A 21,645-nucleotide genomic window follows, 5' to 3' on the forward strand; every position below is an offset into this window, starting at 1 on the left:
AGCAGGAGAGATTGCTGAAATAGAGGGAATACAGAGAACATATACGGCACGCATAGACGCAATAAAGCACCTAAATTATTGGGATCGTCTCAAAGCCCTCCAAATGTACTCACTAGAAAGAAGACGAGAGAGATATCAAATAATATACACCTGGAAGATACTGGAGGGCCAAGTACCAAATCTACACAGTAAAATAACAACGTACTGGAGTGAACGACATGGAAGAAAATGTAGAATAGAACCAATGAAGAGCAGAGGTGCCATAGGCACAATCAGAGAACACTGTATAAACATCAGAGGTCCGCGGTTGTTCAACGTCCTCCCAGCAAGCATAAGAAATATTGCCGGAACAACCGTGGACATTTTCAAGAGGAAACTAGATTTATTCCTCCAAGGAGTGCCGGACCAACCGGGCTGTGGTGGGTATGTGGGCCTGCGGGCCGCTCCAAGCAACAGCCTGGTGGACCAAACTCTCACAAGTCGAGCCTGGCCTCGGGCCGGGCTTGGGGAGTAGACGAACTCCCAGAACCCCATCAACCAGGTATCAACCAGGTAACTACACGGGGGCTTCTATAGGCCATTGCTCCCCTTGCCTCTCTGAGGGGGCCCAGTTCTGGCCGTGGTCCCCGGTAGTCCCTCGGCGCGGCGGTGTGTGACGTCACACTAGTTTGCTTGTTTTTGGTTGGGGAGTTCTATCCACTAGTTCGGTTTTTGGTAGCAATTTTAACCAGAATAGGGGTTTCTTTTGAGGTGCTTACCTTTCTGGGTGCCTGTTCCGGTCGATGGCAGACATAGAATGCTTCCAACTACACGGGGGCTTCTATAGGCCATTGCTCCCCTTGCCTCTCTGAGGGGGCCCGGTTCTGGCCGTGGTCCCCGGTAGGCCTAAGAACTCCATACACATGACTGATGCCAAAGTCTGACATTAGCATATCAGCCTGGGATAGCTCCGGGGAGCCGACGGGGCTCCCCAAAGAAAAAACAGACATTAGTTGACAATAGAGGGGTAAGGTAGGCTACAGGGAATTTATTAGGTATAGCTTCGTTTTTATCTTAAACTGGTTGAGAGAGGTACAGTCTTTAACATGGTTGGGAAGGTCATTCCACATTCATCCACATTATTGTATTTATTACACGATTTACACATGTTATATATACCTATCTACATGTTTTATTTACCAGAACTATGCAAGTAAGCCGGTATTGTGTCCAAACAGTACAGTGGCCACCATACACTGCATGACAAATTACACAGCAGACAGCAGACGACGCCATGATTACAACGTCACCTCCCTCACCAAAATAGCTCCTCACAACATACTCCTGGTGCTGTTGTTACACTATTCATACACACTGTATATACCCATGTACATGTGTCTTCCCCATAGCGAACCACGAAGCTAGTACGGTGAGCAAAACAAGAGTTACTGCCACACAGTGAGGCTACCTCAATTCTCTCCCTCCCTCCCTCACCAAAATTCCTCCTTCCTACGCACAACGCTCATTATAACCACAATCCTGGTCACTAATACCTGTAAATGAATAATTGACCACAAGTTTATTTTGAAAAGGAACCTAAAAAGTAGTTTGAAGATTCCTAGATGGACGAAATAATGCTGTGGTGCTGTGGCTAGCGCTGTGAATATCGTGAACAGCATTGAATCACTCATATTTGAACATTGTACCCATTATCACACTCGGGCTCTTCTATAATACTATCATGGCTAAATGAAACAGATTATATATATATTTTGACAATATTAAGCAATGCTGTGGTCACACGCTGAACAGCAGTGCTGTGTGCTCATGCGAACGCCAGCCTTGGTTGCTCACTCACTACTGAGGCTCTGACACCCGGCAATGTGGACCATGATTTTTTTTTAAGATGGCATCTGTTTACAAGAGCCCTGAGGAAGCTGATGTGAACCCAATGTAGCCGCGGGAGTTTTGAATGGAACGTGAAAAATAAAAACACCCGGAGGCACATTGCGCACCCGAAGTCTGGGCCTGCAGGCGCGTTGCGCAGTTAAAGGGTTAAAATATTCCTTCTTTGACGGGAAATTCGTGTCTGCATAAGCATTTCTGTTATTTTTTTCCGTTGAAATTGAAATTGAAATTGAAATAAGTTTATTGAGGTAAAATACTCACAAAGGGATGAGGTAGCTCAAGCTATTCTCACCCCATTCAGTACAACGTGTTAATACATACATAGACACACATCACAAATAAACATATTACCAAACATTCTGAGAGATAAACATATTCATTTCCTCCTTCCTCCTTTTTCCGTTGTTTATAGTGTCATCTGCGTTCTCCTTCTACGTTGGATCTCTTTCTGGCTTTCCTCAAAGGAACATGTTTCAGACAAACTTGACACGCTTCCGAAGTCAATTTTTATATTCCTTCTGTAGGACTTGTATTACTTAGAACAGTTTCCCATGGAATGTTTGTAAGTTCCCTGTTTATTATCTCCCAGTCTATCCTTTTATTATTAAAATTGAATTTACTGAATAGCCCCTCTCACTTTATCAACATTTTAGGTCTATTCTGAGTATTGATGGTCGTTTGCACTTCAATGAGCTTGTGATCTGAGTACAGTATGTGGTATCTGATATCGTAATGTCTCTGATAATGTCTTCATAGGTCCCTGGTAGGTCTGAACTCCATAGCTAATGTCCTGGTTTAATATAACATACATTAGCCCGATAAGCTCCAGGGAGCCATAGGGGGCTCCCCTCAGAAATATATATTAAAATCTATGTTGAAATTCAACTCACCCATTGTCAACTCCATTCAGTCCAATTTTATGGCCCATGTCAACGATTGTGACCCCTGGATATGGCATAAGGGTCCGAGGATCTCGTATTGCAACTATGAAGCTGTGAAGCCCTTGACACACTCCATCAGGAGTATATAACTGGGCAAAGACAAGGGCATGGCTTGCTGTTTTACCTGTAATATAATAAACACTTGTAGTACATGTTATTGTACATAAATCATGAGCTGCACAGCAACCTTGTCAAAGCATTTGTATCTTAACTCATTGGTCAAACCAAAATTTTACATTTCTTCATGTGTCCTTATGAAGTCTTTCAAGCTCAGCTTAATTTTCCTGCTTAAATACATTTCTTAAGCCATTATCTAGTATTCCTTTCTACAATGCATGGAACCATAAAATATTAGTAACAACCAAGGCCCCACCTCAACTCCTCCCCAAATTCCTCTTTTTGGGGGGTAACTCATTTGTGGCTCCCTGAAGCTATGTCATTGCAACAGCTTCCAATACTTAGCCACATCAGTCACAGACATCCTGTTGCCTTCTGAAGACCTGAGCCAGAACCTGGCCCCTGTAAAGCAGCAGAGGGAGCAGGGGATTGACCCTATCACGCCTCAGTGAGAAAGCATCCAGAAAGAAGGCGAGACAAAACAGATAACTGCATGATTCATGAAAACAAAACACCAAAAAAAAAAAAAAAAAAATTCAAAAGAATCGGCAGGTTATACACAGGTATGTAGAAGAATGCAAAAGAATACACAGGTTATATAGAAGTATCTGCATATTTTGTTCACCATAACGAACCACTAAGTTGATATTGTGAGTCAAAAAGCAACGAGGAGTGGCCACCACATCTGCCAGCCAGCCTCTTGCTGCCAATCCCTCCCTCAAAAACACCTCACTCGCCAACATCCTCCTCCCACCATACTGTTTTTGCTTTTATTCAATATATAAAGATGTTATATATATATATAAGTATCTACATTTGTGTTCACCATAACAAACCACTAATCTTGTATGGTGACGGCAGACGGTAACAGGTGGCCACATACAACTGATGCTCACTCCCTCCCTTACTGGTTCAAGGCCACACACACTAACATACCTCCTTTAAGTAATTATCTAAGTGTAATTACCTAAGTGTAGTTACAGGAAGAGAGCTACACTCATGTTGTCCCGTCTTCCCAGCACTCTTTGTCATATAACGCTTTGAAACTACTGACGGTTTTGGCCTCCACCACCTTCTCACTTAACTTGTTCCAACTGTCTACCACTCTGTTTGCGAAAGTGAATTTTCTTATATTCCTTCGGCATCTTTGTTTAGTTAGTTTAAATCTATGACCTCTTGTTCTTGAAGTTCCAGGTCTCAGGAAATTTTCCCTATCGATTTTATCAATTTCTGTTACTATTTTATACGTAGTGATCATATCACCTCTTTATTTATGTCTTCTAGTTTTGACATATTTAATGCCTCTAACCTCTCCTCATAGCTCTTGTCCTTCAGTTCTGGGAGCCACTTAGTAGCATGTCTTTGCACCTTTTTCAGTTTATTGATGTGCTTCTTATGATAGGGGCACCACACAACCGCTGCATATTCTAGCTTTGGCCTAACAAAAGTCGTGTACAATTTCTTTAGTATTTCGCCATACATGTATTTAACCATTAAACTGCGCAACGCGCCTGCAGGCTCACGTCTGGTTTGCGCAACGCGCCTCCGGGTATTTGTATTTTTCACGTTCCATTCAAAACTCCCGCGGCTAAGTGGGGTTCACATCAGCTTCCTCAGGGCTCTTGTAAACAGAAGCCATCTTTAAAAAAAATCGTGGTCCACATTCCCGGGTGTGGGAGCTTCAGTAGTGTGTGAGCAACCAAGGCTGGCGCTCGCAGCATGAGCGCACAGCACTGCTGTTCAGCATGTGACCACAGCATCGCCTAATAATGTCAAAATATATATAGAACTTGTATTATTTAGCTATGATAGTGTTATATTAGATCCTGAGTGTGATAATGACTAGGTAGAATGTTCAAATATCAGTGATTCAATGCTGTTCACGATGTTCACAGCGCTAGCCACAGCATTATTTTGTTCATCTAGGAATCTTCAAATGATTTCTTAGGTTCCTTTTCAAAATAAACGTGTGGTCAATTATTCATTTACAGGAATTAGTGACCAGGATTGTGATAATAGCAGGAATGTGGTTATAATTAGCGTTGTGCGTAGTATTGTGGAAGGAGGAATTTTGATGAGGGAGGGAGGGCAAGAATTGAGGTAGCCTCATTGTGTGTGTGGCTGCCACTCTTGTTTTGCTCACCATACTAGCTTAGTGGTTCGCTATGGGCAACACATATGTACATGGGTATATATAGTGTGTGTATATAGTGTAAGAACAGCAACAGGAGAATGTTGAGAGGAGCTATTTTGGTGAGGGAGGTGACGTAATCGTATCGTCGTCTGCTGTGTGATTTCTCATGCAGTGTATGGTGGCCACTGTACTGTTTGGACACAATACCGGCTTACTTGCATAGTTCTGGTAAATAAAACATGTAGATAGGTATATAGAACATGTGTAATAAGAACTATAACAATATGGTGGGAGGAGCAATGTTGGCGAGTAAGATGTTGGAGTGAGGGAGTCTGGCTGGGTGTGGCTGCTCTCACTCGAGGTGTTCTGAATGTGTTCATGGCCAAATGCTCCTATTGGCCCATACGAGGCAGCTGCTATTGGCCCATACGAGGCAGCAGCTATTGGCCCATACGAGGCAGCTGCTATTGGCCCATACGAGGCAGCTGCTATTGGCCCATACGAGGCAGCTGCTATTGGCCCATATGAGGCAGCTGCTATTGGCCCATACGAGGCAGCTGCTATTGGCCCATATGAGGCAGCTGCTATTGGCCCATACGAGGCAGCTGCTATTGGCCCATACGAAGCAGCTGCTACGCGGTGCTCTGAATGTGTTGATGGTGAATGTATATAGTGTGTGACAGTGTATAGTGTGTAAATAGATTGTATATATACACAAGTTAGCATGATACATAGTAAATATGTGCTGCATATGTGTACACAAGTTTCATGCACGTAACACAGTGTCTACAGACAGTACGGATGTTGTACTGCAATATTATAGTGTACATGTTCATTATACATTGGATTGGCACATAAAAACAATGAAAATGTATTTGGAAAGGTGCGCAAAAAATGAACGAAAATATATTCGCGGCAACTCGTGCGCCCTGCCCCGAGTGCCCCACGGCCCCCAAGAGCTTACGGCACGGGCGCACGGGGAATGATGACGTCACGCCCCAACTTCCGGACCCCATAGCAGCCAAACTAAGTACAATTTCGACTTTTTTTTTACATACCCATACTGAGGGAAGGGTTTTTGACACTTTAAAAAGAAAAAAGAATTTTTTCCAGAGAATTTATTTCCTGCGCACTGCGGGGGTGTCACATTTGGAGGCAACGCAGTTAAGGGGTTAAAAGCAATTCTGAAGTTAGAAAATGTAGCATAGGCTCCTCGCATGATGTTCTTTATGTGGTCCTTTGATGATTGTTTTCTATCTAGAACCACCCCTTGATCTCTTTCTTTATCAGAATTCTTTAAAGATTTCTCACATAATTTATAGGTTGTGTGGGGGTCTATGTTCTCCTATTCCACATTCCATAACATGGCATTTATTAACATTAAATTCCATTTGCCAAGTGGTGCTCCATATACTTATTTTGTCCAGGTCATCTTGAAGGGCATGACAATCATCTAAGTTTCTTATCCTTACTATTATCTTAGCATCATCAGCAAACATGTTCATATAATTCTGTATACCAACTGGTAGATCATTTATGTAGACAATGAACATCATTGGTGCAAGAACTGAACCCTGTGGTACTCCACTTGTGACATTTTTCCAGTCCAATACATTACCTCTGATTACTACCCTCATTTTTCTATCAGTCAGAAAATCTTTCATCCATGTCAGAAACTTACCTGTCACTCCTCTAATATTTTCCAGTTTCCAGAACAGCCTCCTATGTGGAACTCTGTCGAAAGCCTTTTTAGGTCCAGATAGATGCAGTCAAACCAACCATCTCTTTCTTGTAAAATCTCTGTGGCTCAATCATAGAAACTGAGTAAATTCGATACACAGGATCTTCCAGACCGAAAACCATACTGTCTGCCTGATATTATATCATTTCTCTCCAGGTGTTCTACCCATTTAGTTTTTATTATTTTTTCCAATATTTTGACTATTACACTTGACAATGATACAGGTCTATAATTGAGGGGGTCTTCCCTGCTGCCACTTTTGTAGATAGGAACTATGTTAGCCTTTTTTCACACGTCTGCTAGGATTCCTGTACAAAGGGATGCCTGAAAGATCAGGTGAAGTGGAATGCTGAGCTCAGATGCACCTTCTCTCAGAACCCATGGTGAAACACCATCTGGACAAACTGCTTTGTTCTTACTTAGCTCCTTTAGCATATTTTCCACTTCATCTCTATACGCTCTATGTTGTTCTCTGGAATTCATATTGTGTCTGGTTCTCTGAAGATCTCATTTTCTACAAACACACTTTGGAACTTTTCGTTTAATGTTTCACACATTTCTTTTTCATTTTCCGTGTATCTGTCCCCCATTTTTAACCTCTGAATATTATCCTTTACCTGCAGCCTGCTTTTAATGAATTTATAGAAAAGGCCTGGATCTGATTTACATTTGTCTGCTATACCGTTCTCAAAGTTCCTCTCTGCCTCTCTCCTTACTGACGTGTAATTGTTTCTTGCATTTTTGTATCGCTGGTATGTTTGGGGGTTTGAAATTTTTCTATAATGATTCCATGCTTGTGTCTTTTGATCTCTGGCCCTCTCGCAATTTCTGTTGAACCAACTCTGTTCCTAGGTCTGCTTATCTGTTTTGGTATGAATGTTTGTGTGCCTTCATCATATATTGTGCAAAATTTGGCATACATCTCATTTACTTCCTTGCCTAGCAACAAGTCTGTCCAATTATACCGAAGAAAAAAATTTCTAAGTTCCCCATAGCGTCCTCTCTTGAAATCGAGTTTAACAATTGTTTCATTCTCCCCATTCTCTACTAGATTATATGGCATAGTGTTTTTAATGTCCAAGAGGATGTGATCACTCTTTTCCAAAGGAGGAGGGTACTGGATGTCAAATACCTCTTCTTCTTTCCTGGTGAATACTAGATCCAGTACTGACGGAACATCCCCTTCCCTCATTCTTGCGGCCTGCTTGATGTGTTGATACATGAATGTCTCCAAGATGAGGTTTACAAATCTGCCTGTCCAAATGTCCTCTGTTCTTGCCTCGTAGGCCTCCCAGTCTATTGCCTTAAAGTTGAAGTCCCTCAGTACCAACAATCAGGATTTATCTTTGTCAGCTCTTACCATAATCTCTCTCATGACCATTATGAGGCCCTCTTGTTTGTCATCCAGTTCTTCCTTTGTCCACGTGTTGCTTGCTGGTGGGCTGTAGGCATTTAAAATTATCAGCTTATCTTGATTCCAGAGCTGCAATGCCATTATGTCAATATCTTGAGGGTTTTCAAACATTAATTCTCTTACCTTCAGGTGTTCTTTCACCAGCACAACCACTCCTACCCCTTCCTAGTTTTCCTGTCATGTCTCCAAACTGAGTAAAAGTATAAAGCAAACAAAGTATAAAGAATACTGTTTGTGGTGTTATTACCCTATATACACACATTATATCTAAGTATCTACATGTTTTGTTCACCGTAACTGTTCAACTAAGTCGGTATAGGGCCCAAAGAACATAGTGGCCACCCTTACCCAGCATGACAAGTCATGCAGATGTCGCCACCTCCCTCACTAAAATGGCTTCTTCCTACACTCCTTTTGCTGTTATTACACTACATATACACACTATATGTACATGTTAGTGTACATGTATCTACATTTGTATTCACCATAACAAACCACTAAGTTGTTATGCTGTGTCAAAAAGCAGCAAGCAGTGACCACCACACACCAGGCAGCTACCCCTGGCCGCCACTCTCTTCCTCACCTCACCTGACTCGCCAACATTCTCCTCCCACAATAGTGTTTTTGCTTTTATTCACTATATGTTATATATAAGTATCTGCATGTTTTGTTCACCATAGCAAACCACTAAGCTGATATAGTGAGTCCAGACAGTAAATGGTGGTTACACAGAGTCAGCAGATAACGCTACCTCCCTCCCCCCACCAAGATTACTCCTCCCACCACAGCGCTAATTATCACAACAATCCTGCTATTATCAGAATCCTGGTCATTTTAATCACAGTCAGGTGTCTTCTTTAATACTATCATCACTAAATTTATTTATTTATTTATTTATTTATGCATATACAAGAAGGTACATTGGGATTGTGAGGATACATAATATGGTAATTACAATCTTGAAAAGCCACTAGTACGCGCAGCGTTTCGGGCAGGAAAGTTGAAGGCCAATATATGGCCAGTCACATAAAGGCCAATATATGTAACTGGTAAATAATACCAGTCACGTATTTCTGACATTTTTAGGCGATGCTGTGGTCACAAGTTGAAAAGCAGTGCTTTGAGCTCATGCTGCATGTGCCAGCCTTGGTGGCTCACTCAGTACTAAGGCTTTCACACCCAGGAATGTTGCCCATTATTTTTTTTTTTAATGGCGTCTGTTTACAAGAGCCCTGAGGAAGGTACTGTGAACCCCGTGTAGCCAAGGGCCGTTTAAATCTTGCGTAGTACTCCAAAAGTCATATGAAGTGGTGCGCACTTTCGCGTCAGTTACTCAACACGTCATATGAAGTGTCATGAACTTGCAAACGTCACGGGCACAGTGATAGACTGCAGGCTGGTCAGCCTCAATAACCCTGTGGACGACTTGGGAGGCGTCGGGTGATCTCGGGTGTGACCACCGAACAGGCAGAGCTGGAAACCCGAACCAGCAAAGGAGGAGATGGAACGTCTGCCGTGCAGAAAAAGCATCCCAACAAAATCGAGCATGCCAGAAGGTCCGAAACCACGGCCCCGACTAAGACGCGTAAAAAAGGGACACCATGGAAAAGCCAACAGGCAGGAAAAGCCAGGAACCAGAAATCCAAACCTGGCAAAGGAGAGCGAAAAGGCAGGCAGCAAACAGGAACAAAAGGCGCCCCAACAACACACAGTTGTTGGGCAGGTCCCAACACAAGACCAAACCGAAAAAAGTGCGAGGGGTGCCACGAGACCAGCACCCAAACCATGAGGTTATGAGCTAAAAGGAGACAACGGGAAGGAAACTGCATGACGGCGGAAGACAGAAGAACAAGAGGGGACAACAACACCACAAGCAAGACCCACAGTGGAAATGAGAGGGTGGACAAAGACCAAGAAACACAAGGGACACACGTACCAGGGGACACAGGCGGAAGGGATACCCAATGAGCAAAAGAAATGACAGAAGGATTCCAGCGTCAGAGTAGGAGACAATTGGAATGCACGAGGAAGGGATGTGGTGGAGGCAGACCCCCACACATAGTCAAGTGTAGATACGACAGAGCCCAGCAGGCTCAGGAAGCTGAACCCAAGCCGAATGACAGGAGACACCAAAAACCCAGAGCACAACCCCTGCAAACATAACGAGGCAAGCACAACAAGCACAGAGGCCCTGTAAATGGCAGGTGAGTGACAGAGGGGCAGGGCTAAAGAGCCAAAACCCAACCCCAGCAAGCACAACTAGGTGAAGACAACTAGGGAAGTAGAGAACCCAACGTACCTGGAAGAGCTAAGCCAGGCACTGGAAGGAGGGCAAGGCATGAGTGACCCAGAAAAAATCATTGTAACAAAGAGCACAGAAAACAAGGTAAGATTCCAAAGGTTGACAGACGTTAATCTCATTGTTTGAGGAACTGGTCACTGGAGACAGTTAAACAAGTCCCTGCTGCGTCTGGGTACAAGTGACACAGCGGGTTCCCCTCATATTGGGGAGTGTTGAACATGCCACTATGGCGGTATGCCCACTCACAGGATGAATGGACACACCACCACAGCAGCACGTAAGAAAATACAATATTTTTGCCCAAGAAACTTGCCCCCGGGGCAAAAGTGAAAAAAATAAATTTAGGAAGGCCCCCAGGAGGAAAACACGCAAGGGCCAAACAAAATGCCACAACCAGCCCCAACACGCATCCTCAGTAACAAAACTGCATCAAAATATCACCTCATAACATCCTGACACAGTAACATGTACCTCATAACAGTCACCACCACCATTGTACCTCGTAACCTGGTGGAGGTGGAGCCTCGGGACTGACTCAAGCATGGGTTGGACATGCATACGAGTGGGGCTGGATGGGTACAATGAGGAGCTGCCTCACATGGGCCAAGAGGCCCCCCTGCAGGCACTTGTGTTCTGCCATTCTCACATTCGCACCCCAAAGACCAAGAACCAATGCCTGGCCGAAAAAGACGCCAGACCGCATAAACTCACCTGCAGAACGTAGGCACGAACGTGACACGACACAACATAGCCGAGAAGATTCCTGGAGCACCGCCAGAGGAGGAAGGCCAGACTCTCACATGCAGAAGGGGAGAGGAGAGGCAAAGGAGACGCCCCACACCGATAACACGGGGAAAACTCCGGCGCCCTCCCAATAGCTGCAAGCCAGAACACCCCAGTAGTCACGGGGCACGGACTGGAGAATGGAGAAGAGCCAGAGGCGAAGCATCCAAGAGAAAAGGACAGAAAACACCAGCACTTGTGCACACCACAGACTAAAACAAACTTCCACGGCGCACACGCACAACCCGCTCGGCGGGAAGGCGCCAACTAGGACTACTTTACAAGAAAAGTAGCCCAAACAGTTCATGTCCCGAGGAATTCGCGCAGGAACAGAAACAGCCCAGCGCATGGGAACAGGTGCCAAAAAACAGGAAGCAGCGACATACATAACCGGTGTACTTAATGAAGACAAGGAACCTAACCGGCAACCCAATTGGGCTACAAGTAGCCCAATCCGGCATCCCGGTCAAGGAGTATGGAAAGAAAACGAACAGTGCAGAGACCAAGCATAGAGAAAAGATACAGGAACAAAAGATCAAGCCAGGGCCGAAAACCAAGAATAAACCTGGAAGAGGACCAACAAACCCTAGAAAGGACCGAAGGGAAGCCACATTGAAAGACGACAGACGTTCCAAGAATACGAGAAGTAGTGAAAAACATTCCCGAACCTTTGAGAACCACAGAAGCAAGCATAAATCACGAAAGCACACAAAAGCTCAGCCGCACCCGAGACAAAAAGTCATGCAGAACCCCTCGAAGAGGGGAACATGACGGAAGTCTCGTCCCAAGAAGAGGGGTGAATAAACGGAAAAGAGCACCCACCAACAGGACAGAACCAACAGACTCAAGGGGCAAGGAAACGAGCCCGGGTAGCGGCCGACGCCCAACACCTCGTACTGAGAGGGGGGGGGGGAAGGAAGAACCCCACTCCGCGTAATCGCAAGCCCCGCTCAGATGGTAGAACAACTCCGGCGGGGTCCAACGGGGCCCGAGGCCCCCTAGGCAGCCCCTCCCCAGCCCCGGGACCAAGCCGTCCCCCCAAAGCCCCGGTCTCAAGAAAAAACCGGGGCAGCCGTGAAAGAACTAAGGAAGGGAGCCCACTGGCAGACTCATACAACACGGCTGGAGAAACAGGCTCAAATGCCCCCTGTCGCTACCCCGGAAGGGGATTTCCCTGAGACCGTTCGAGTCTCAAAACCAACGAGGCCCCGTCCCGACCCCGAACCCACAGACTGTGTCTGCGAGACGGTAAAAAACCCGGATGCAGGGAGGAGGGACGGGGACGGGGGGGGACCAGACTAGACCACAATGGGACAAAGATAAGGGGGCTTGGAAGGAAACCGAAGCAACCAACACCAAGCCCTGACACGCCAACCAAAACGAGGCAGCCTCAGGGCTTCCGGGGAGCAACCACCACAGAGCGTTGCCACCACCGAACTCAACCTGCAACGTCCGTGCTGCCTGTACCTGCATAGTCAGCATAAGCAGGGGTAACAGTCACAAACAAGCAACAAAAGTCGCAGGACTCCAGGCCGATGGTGAAACCGACCCCACTGGCAGCACACGGAGGCAAAGACCGTGAGAGTCACCCTGAGACAAGGGGACAGAGCAACCCACAAACTCCCTTGAAGCGAGGGGGGGGACTCCGGGGTCACATCCATCGGACCCGCATGTCCCCTAGGGGATTCCAAGGGGCCTGAGTGTTTACTATAAGAGCTCAGGTAATTCCAGGCAGGGTACTACTAACCAGCACCCAAGTCTACCAAACGAGTTTCTAAGAACTGAACCCCTGGGACGTGTACACTCACGGGGACCTAGCATGGGGAACCACCGGAAAAGGAAGAGTACGCAGTACAAAGGGGGAAAGAACAAAGGCAGATCCCTCCACCAGGTAGACAAACAAAAAGAAAAAAGAAAACCCCGCAAGAGGACAGCGTACCCAGGTGGAACAGAGCCGGCTGCTATGATTGGTGAAAACAAGCTGTGCAGTATCCTGCGCCCCACCAGTGCAAACTGCCCCTTACCCTAAGGCAAACAAGGAAGACAGAACACCCGAGCACACAAAGGGTGGCCGAAAACCATGCAGTAAACAGCCTAGCAGGGGCAGAACCCAAGGGACTTGTGGAAGGGAACCCCAAGCCCCAAGGGCAGTACTTACAGAGCACCTAGGGAAGGAAACCCTAGGCACATGCAGCCCGAGTACTAGATAATCACTCCCAGCTCATGCACCTCCTACAAGACAGTCACCACGCGCTAGGTACAGTGCTGAAACAACCACTGGAACAAGAGCACATGATCTCAGCCTTTAGCATCAGCCGAAGAACTGGGGTGTGAATTGCCGGCGTGGGAGAATTGGGGCTCCCCCTTCCCGCTCCCGGGGAGGGGAGAGCTGCGCAGACGGTGGCGCGGTGATGGGTGACGTCATATTAGTTTGCTAGTTTTTGTTTGGGGAGTTTTATTCACTCCTTCAGCTTTTTGGTTGCAATTTTCACCAGAATAGGGGTTTGTTTTGGTATGCTTACCTCTCTGGGTGCCTGACCTCAGTCGATGGCAGACAAAGAATGCTTCCAACCACACGGGAGTTTCTATAGATCATTGCTCCCCTTGCCTCTCTAGAGGGGGGGCGAAGTTCTGGCTTGTGGTCCCCGGTAGGCCCAAAGACCTCCATACACATGACTGATGCCAAAGTCTGACATTAGCATATCACCCTATTAAGCTCAGGGGAGCCATAGGGGCTCCCCCCAGAAAATATATTCACTGCAATTCCCTCCTGATGGCTGCCTTGGGGCAACCATCCCGGGGAAATTGCTTCGTGAGTGTACATGAATCATGACATCATTGCCAGATTTTGAGACTTTACCACCTCCAAAGTAAGTCACATAAATTTTTTTTATTATTATCCCATGATCAGGGAATGCATTTTAGCAATATTAACCACTTAACTGCGCCAACCGAGTATTCTCGGTACATACATAAGCTCTGTTTTGCTCTCTGCAAGCTCTGTTTTGTATTTCCTCTTGCAGGCGGCCATCTTGAATGTTGTTCTCTGCACTGGAAACACTAGGGGTAACTTTTTCTCATCCACTATTTCACTTCCCTTGGCACATTCCTGTTATCTCACCTATTTTTCAAAAGCACTATACCTTTATGTTCTCTGGGACACCACTCACTATCATCATCCTGTACTACAATACTTAGGATTATTGAAATATGCTGGAGCTCCTCTTGTCTGCCTCTTGGGAAAGAACTTGGGATAGAACTTCTCCACCTTTTTATTTATTTATTTATTTATTTATTTATTTATTTATTTATTTATTTATTTATTTATTTATATACAAGAATGTACATAAGGAATGTGAGGATACAAAAATGGTAATTACAGTCTTGTAAAGCCACTAGCACGCGCAGCGTTTCGGGCAGGTAATTAATCTAAGAAAATTTTAAGGAGGTAAATACTAGCAAAATTTATAGACAAAAAAATGATAACAGTTACACGAAATGAAAAAAAGAAAATGAGAGAAAATTGTAGGTACAGTATATTAACCCTTAAAGTGCGCATCACGTCATATGACGTGCTGGACGTTGTACCAGTAAACTGCGCATCACGTCATATGATGTGTTGGAGTACTACGCAAGATTTAAACAGGCCGCGGATACACGGGGTTCACCACACCTTCATCAGGGCTCTTGTAAACAGACGCCATTTTTTAAATAAATCGTGGGCCAAACTCCCGGGTGTTATTGGCCTCAGTATTGAGTGAGCAACCAAGCCTGACGCACGCAGCATGAGCTAACAGCACTGCTGTTCAGCTTGTGACCACAGCATCGCCTAAAAATGCCAAATTATACTTGTTCATGCTATTATGTAGCGATGATATTATTACAGAAGACCCCTGACTGTGATAAAACTGACCAGGGTTCTGATAATAGCAGGATTGTGGTGATATTTAGCGCTGTGCGCCATGGAAGGAGGTGTAATGCTGTGGGAGGGAGGGTGGTGGCGATGTCTTTTGACTGTGCGTGGCCACCTTTTATTGACTGCACTCACCATACCAGCTTAGTGGTTCGCTATGGTGAACACAAATGTAGATACTTATATATAACGTGCGTATAGAGGGTATAAACAGCAAGAGAAGGTTTGGAGCCGCCATTTTGGTGAGAGCGGTGGCGTCGTCTGCACGACACCACCGTGCAGACGACGGTGTTGTTTACTGGTTACCACGATGGTCTTTGGGCACCATACCAGTTTATTTGTACAAGTATGATGAATAAAACAGATAGATATTTATATATAATGTGTGTATATAGCGTAATAACACCACACAGTGTTGTTGGAGGAGAAATATTAGTGCGTCTGGCCTTGAGGGCGGCCGCCGATCAGCTGACTGTGTGAGTAGCCACATCTTTGTGCCTTTACTCACCATACAAGCTTAGATGTACAGTTATGGTGAACAAAATATGTAGATACTTATATATAACGTCTGTATATAGTGAATTATAGCAAAAACATTATTGTGGGAGGAGAATGAGGGTGAGTCAGATGACTGGAGGGAGGGCGGGAGTGGCTGGCTGGTACACGGCGGTCACTCCTCATTACTTTTTGACTCATAATAGCTACTTAGTGGTTCGTTATAGTGAACAAAACATGCAAATACTTATATATAACCTGTGCTTATAGTGTAATAACTGACAAAGTATTTGTTCACTGATTGATGAACATCAACAATATGATGATTGAATCAACAATATGCACACCATATTTTTTAGTACACCAACGATTCACTCATTTTATTATATAAATATATCAAACTACACACTATTGAATAATATTACAGCAAAAAAAGTATGAAAAATCAATCAGAGACATTGAAATAATTCGGTAATTATCTCTTTGTGGCAACTCTGGCCTGACAGCTTGCGAGCAACAGACCACCTGGGACGAATGCTGAGTCAGCGCCTATAATTTGCCAGACTTCCCCGCCCTATAGCGGGCAATATATGCCACTTACGATTTTTTTATTATATTAGATATTTGCAGGATATTAGACCCCGAGCATGTTAAGGGTTAAAGCACATAGGTAGCTAAGATTGATTGCAATGACAGCTTGAATGGTAGTTGACAAAAATTGGTAGGCACAATACAGCAGAAACAATATAAGATTGATTGCAATGACAGCTTGAATGGTAGTTGACAAAAATTGGTAGTCACAATACAGCATATGGCTAGCACATAAAAGAAGACAGCAATGAACACAATGATAAGGTTGTTTGATATTACATAAAAATTAGGAGATTGGGTAACACTAGGTACAGAGCAAATTTAAGGCTCAGTGTAGGAAACTAAGAAGATGAAGTTAGGTACTTTTTGGTTATGCTTTTAACCCTCAAACCGCTAGGGGCCCAAATGGAATTCACACCCACAGGCGCAACAAAAAAAAAAAATTCCAAAAAATTCTTTCGTCTTATAGAAGTGTTCATTTTTGTTCCCTGATCACGGAAAAAATAACAAAAAAATCGTAGGTGGCATATTTTAGCCGCAATAGGGTAGGGGAGTGTGGCAAAAAAGGGGCGTTGGCAGAGCCTTCGCCAGATGAGGTCTACTCCGCCCGAGCTGTCAGATGGCAGTTGCCACAAATATATTATTACCTAATTATTTCAATGTCTCTGATTGATTTTTTCTTAGTTTTTTTGCAGTAATATTATTCCATACAGTGAATTGTGGTATATTTATATTATAAAATGTGTGAACCATCGCTGTACTCAAAATAATGGTGTGCATATTAGTGATTCAATTATTATGTTCATAAAACAATAAACAAATAGTTTTGCTGTTGTTACACTATATAATTACATATATACACTATATACACTATAATTATATACACTATTGTTACACTAGTAACAAGACACCTGGTGTTCTTCAGTTATATCTTGATCTGGTTAGGCCCCATTTAGATTATGCAGGTCAGTTTTGGTCGCCGTACTATAGAATGGATATAAATTCACTGGAACGTGTCCAGCGTAGGATGACTAAGTTAATACCCCAAATTAGAAATCTTTCATATGAAGAAAGAATAACAAAGTTTAAATTGCATTCACTGGAAAGGTGAAGAGTTAGGAGTGACATGATAAAGGTTTACAAGTGGATGAATGGACATAACAATGGGGATATTAATAGGGTATTAAAAGTATCAACACATGACAGAACACGAAACAATGGGTACAAGTTGGATAAGTTTAGATTTAGGAAAGATATGGGTAAATACTGGTTCAGCAATAGGGTTGTTGATTTGTGGAACCAATTACTGCGTAACGTGATGGAGGTGGGGTCCCTCGATTGTTTCAAGCATGGGTTGGACATGTATATGAGTGGGATTAGGTGGTTATAGATAGGAGCTGCCTCGTATGGGCCAATAGGACTTCTGCAGTTACCTTTGTTCTTATGTTCTTATGTTTTTATGTACGTGAGTGCGTTATTTGCAAGCACACAGAATGAAGAAACAGGAAGAGAAAATTTATCTGTACCTGGTGCACTGAGAGCGAAGTCGCGCTGTGTACCATGGACTACTTCGTTAATTATTACTCACTTCCGAAGTACTGAGTGTGTAATACAGTGTGTTACTGTGTAAATAGTGTGTGAATCTATACATATTGTAATTTTAGTGAATTTTTAACAGGTAATATTGCGACAATAAACATTTATTGTAGACACATTACTGACACATGTATCACAGTTCCATGGAACATTATGAACGTTCTACTGTATACATATTGTAAAGGACACAAATATGCATCATATACGATAAATAAAAACAAATAAAACCGCATTGGAAATAAATAAAACAAATAATTGAAAATATATTTGTGGCAACACCCTGTGTTTGAATGGCCCGCGCGACCGTGTCTGGGCGATTCACGCACGGGCGACCAGGCCCTGATGACGTCACAGCACATCTTGTCCACGTCCCCACAGCCAAAGTAAGTGGAATTTTTTATTTATTTTTACATAGACATGTTCAGGGAAGGGAATTTATCATTTTACAACGAAAAAATAATTTTTTGGGAACACTATTTCATGCACACGGGGGGGAATTCCACAATAAACTTGGTGCAGCATGGTGGTTAAAGGGAAAATATTTTTTTAGAATTTTTATATTTTATGCGCACGTAAGTGATGCATGGTATAATCAGTGGCGCAGCCCATGGATTAAATTGTCAGTGTAGTTGGGTTTGAGTCTTTGGATACTACTGAATATTTGGTGGAAGTGTTAGTGGTTTGTTAGTTTCTTTGCATAAAATTTGCCTCAGTCTGGAGTAAACAAAACTCCATCAAGCTTCCCCACCCTTTGAAAGTGGAACAAGGTGACCTAAAAAGTTACTTGTCTCCAGGGTGGTGAGGGCACTCATAGTCTGGCATGGAGACTGACTCCTATGAAACCCCAGATATAAAATATGGAAGCAACCAAGGTGCTGTTCAGAAATTGGCACTTCATTGCACTGAATGCTTAATTTATACCAGCATACTTGGCCCTCTCCTCTTTCTCATCTACATTAATGACCTTCCAAATGCCTCCCAACACCTCAAACCAATTCTATTTGCTGACGACACAACCTTCATTTACTCCAGTCCTGACCCCCCTTGCTCTAAATGCCACAGTAATTACTGAGCTAAATAAAGTCCATCTTTGGCTAACTGCCAACAAACTCACCCTTAACATTGACAAAACTTTCTATATTCTGTTTGGCAATAAATCCTCTAATCAAATAAATCTCAAAATAAACAATACCCAAATTTGTAGCAAATTAGGTGGCAAATTCCTTGGCACTCTCATTGACCACAAGCTGAATTTCCAGGGACACATTCTAAATATATAAAAAAAAGTTTCAAAAACTGTTGGCATTCTTTCTAAGATCAGATATTATGTACCCCGCCCTGCCCTGGTGACTCTCTATTACTCCCTCGTCTATCCATATCTCAACTATGGTATTTGTGCTTGGGGTTCTACTACCCAAAATCATTTTACGTCCTCTAATTACTCAACACAAAGCTGCTATTAGGACAATATCCAACTTTGGCCCAAGACATCACTCGGTACCCCTACTCAAATCTCTGAATATGTTAGACATCAAGTCACTGCACATTCTCTCATGTGTATTATACATATATAAAATGCTAAACTGTAATGCCAATCCTGACCTCAAAAGCTTCATAGAAGGTTGTAACGGAACCCATGAGCACCACACCAGAAATAAATACAGTTTTGATATTCCTAGAGTACGACTTAATCAAACTAGAAATGCTCTACAAATCAAGGGACCCAGATTGTGGAATGACCTTCCCAACCATGTTAAAGACTGTACCTCTCTCAACCAGTTTAAGATGAAAACGAAGCTATACCTAATAAATTCCCTGTAACCTACCTTACCCCTCTATTGTCAACCAATGTCTGTTTTTTTTAAAGAGCGCTGTTTGTCGACAGAATTGTATTTGTGCTGCTTCTTCAGCTATGTTTTCATTCCATGTTTTCATTTTATTCTTTATGCTCAATTAGTAATAAGCTTTAGTCATTTAAGTTTTTCATGCCCGAAACGCTTTGCGTAATAGTGCCTTTAGGCATTGTATGTACTAGCCCTATCTATAAATCCATCACTCTTTGTAAAATCTCTTGTATGTATGTACCTTACCTAAATAAACATTTGATTTGATTTGATTTGATTTATTTTGTGCCAAGATCAGCAAAAATACATTTTCACTAAATAGCATTTATTATACAATTTTAAAAGTATTACAGAATTATCACACTCACCTAAATTTCCTGACCAACATTTAGCGGCTTCAAAATCTGGTGTATGGAGAATGAAGCTCTGAGTTTTGCGATCATATCGAGCCTCTGTTCTCAAACCTCGAGAATTGGTCCCGTGTGAAATCTCTGTCAAGCAGAAACATCCTCCAATCTGGAAGTTAAAGCACTTGATGAATTTCTGAGAACTAAGCAAGTAAAACAAAACGGTGCTAAATGTAATGAAACGTCAGTTTCTGGGTGAGCTCTGGAGGTTCCCTTTAGTTTTCTTACTGATCAAGTGCCATACTACTTGAGTGTCATTTATTTATTTATTTATTTATTTATTTATATATATACAAGAAGGTACATTGGGATTGTGAGGATACATAGTATAGTAATTACAATCTTGTAAAGCCACTAGTACGTGCAGCATTTCGGGCAGAAATGCTGTCGCTGTCATCAGTCGCAGAGTTCTTTGTAAACCTACTGGGGACCAGAAGCCAGAATCTGCACCCCCCCCTGCCCCCTCATGGGTCATTGCTCCGAAGGGAGCAATGGTCCATGAATACTTTACTTTACATTTAAAGTATGTCATCTTGCCATCGACCAGGGAAGGCACCCAGAAAGGTAGGGGAATCAAAACAGACTACTGCCTGGTTGGAAAGTGTGACCTACGTCCTCACAAGTGCAAAATCACTCCCCCAGAAAGCAAACCAATATGCTAAACTTCGTCCAACTAACTCCCCGCTTGTTAGCTCTTACTTCCACCCCCCTCCTGCATGGGTGAGGTGAAATTGGCTTGGATAAGTCAGGCAGCCACCATCTAGTTCTTTAAATGATGAAAACTGCTGACTGGAGGGAGGGAGGGTGTCAGAGAGCCTCTGGGGCTCACCCAGAAATTAGTTTTTCATTACATTCAAAGCTGGTTTTTTGTGGGGGAGCCCTGTTGGCGCCCTGAAGCTAACTACAAACAGAGAAGGAAAACAGGGAAGAACTAGGGAGGTGGCATCCCTGCAGAACACAACCCGACGAAGACAGCCATCATCTACAGAAGCTCCAAAGCAGCATGAAACCGCAGAGGTCCCGGAACGGACACGTAAGTCCTGGTGGCCAGGACCGTGACCAATCCCCAAAACCCCCGAGCCCAAAAACCGCCCAAAGACAGCTGAAAGAGCAGTATACTTCCTAACATCATGGGCACAAGGGGTAAACTGCAGGCCTGCTTGACATGATGACATTGCAGACAACCTGAGACACATGAGCTCTGGAACAGGGAACCAGTAAAACTGGATCAACCCATCCCATAACTCCAGCACTGTGCTGTGAGCCCGATGCACAGACAGTAGGGAATGCCTCTGGCCGGTCTGGGGAGCACTGGTCACAAACCCCGAACCGACAGACAAAGGGTCCATGAACACATCGAGCGAAAGAGGAGGGAGACGCCATGGCACCGACCCCCGAAAACCCAGAAGCCGGTGACGCAGCAACCAACATAAGGACACCGGGGTATGAACTCAGCAGGATGTGGGAGGCCGAAAACCTC

At 43.8% G+C, this 21,645-nt stretch overlaps 1 protein-coding gene across 16 annotated transcripts in view; it reads right to left on the reverse strand.

The window, feature by feature from the left end:
* LOC123757282 (peroxisomal acyl-coenzyme A oxidase 3-like) overlaps nucleotides 1-21,645 on the reverse strand; it is a 546,669-nt gene that overhangs the window by 366,501 nt on the left and 158,523 nt on the right. For all 16 annotated transcript variants that reach the window (XM_069323862.1, XM_069323857.1, XM_069323852.1 and 13 more), the window contains 2 exons: nucleotides 20,127-20,274; nucleotides 2,778-2,952 (listed from right to left, as the gene is read on the reverse strand). In XM_069323862.1, the coding sequence (XP_069179963.1) occupies nucleotides 2,778-2,952; nucleotides 20,127-20,274 (323 nt within the window). The remainder of the gene's footprint in view (nucleotides 1-2,777; nucleotides 2,953-20,126; nucleotides 20,275-21,645) is intronic.

This window comes from Procambarus clarkii, chromosome 13 (genome assembly GCF_040958095.1).
Source record: "Procambarus clarkii isolate CNS0578487 chromosome 13, FALCON_Pclarkii_2.0, whole genome shotgun sequence".
In the NCBI taxonomy this organism is placed as follows: Eukaryota; Metazoa; Arthropoda; class Malacostraca; order Decapoda; family Cambaridae; genus Procambarus; species Procambarus clarkii.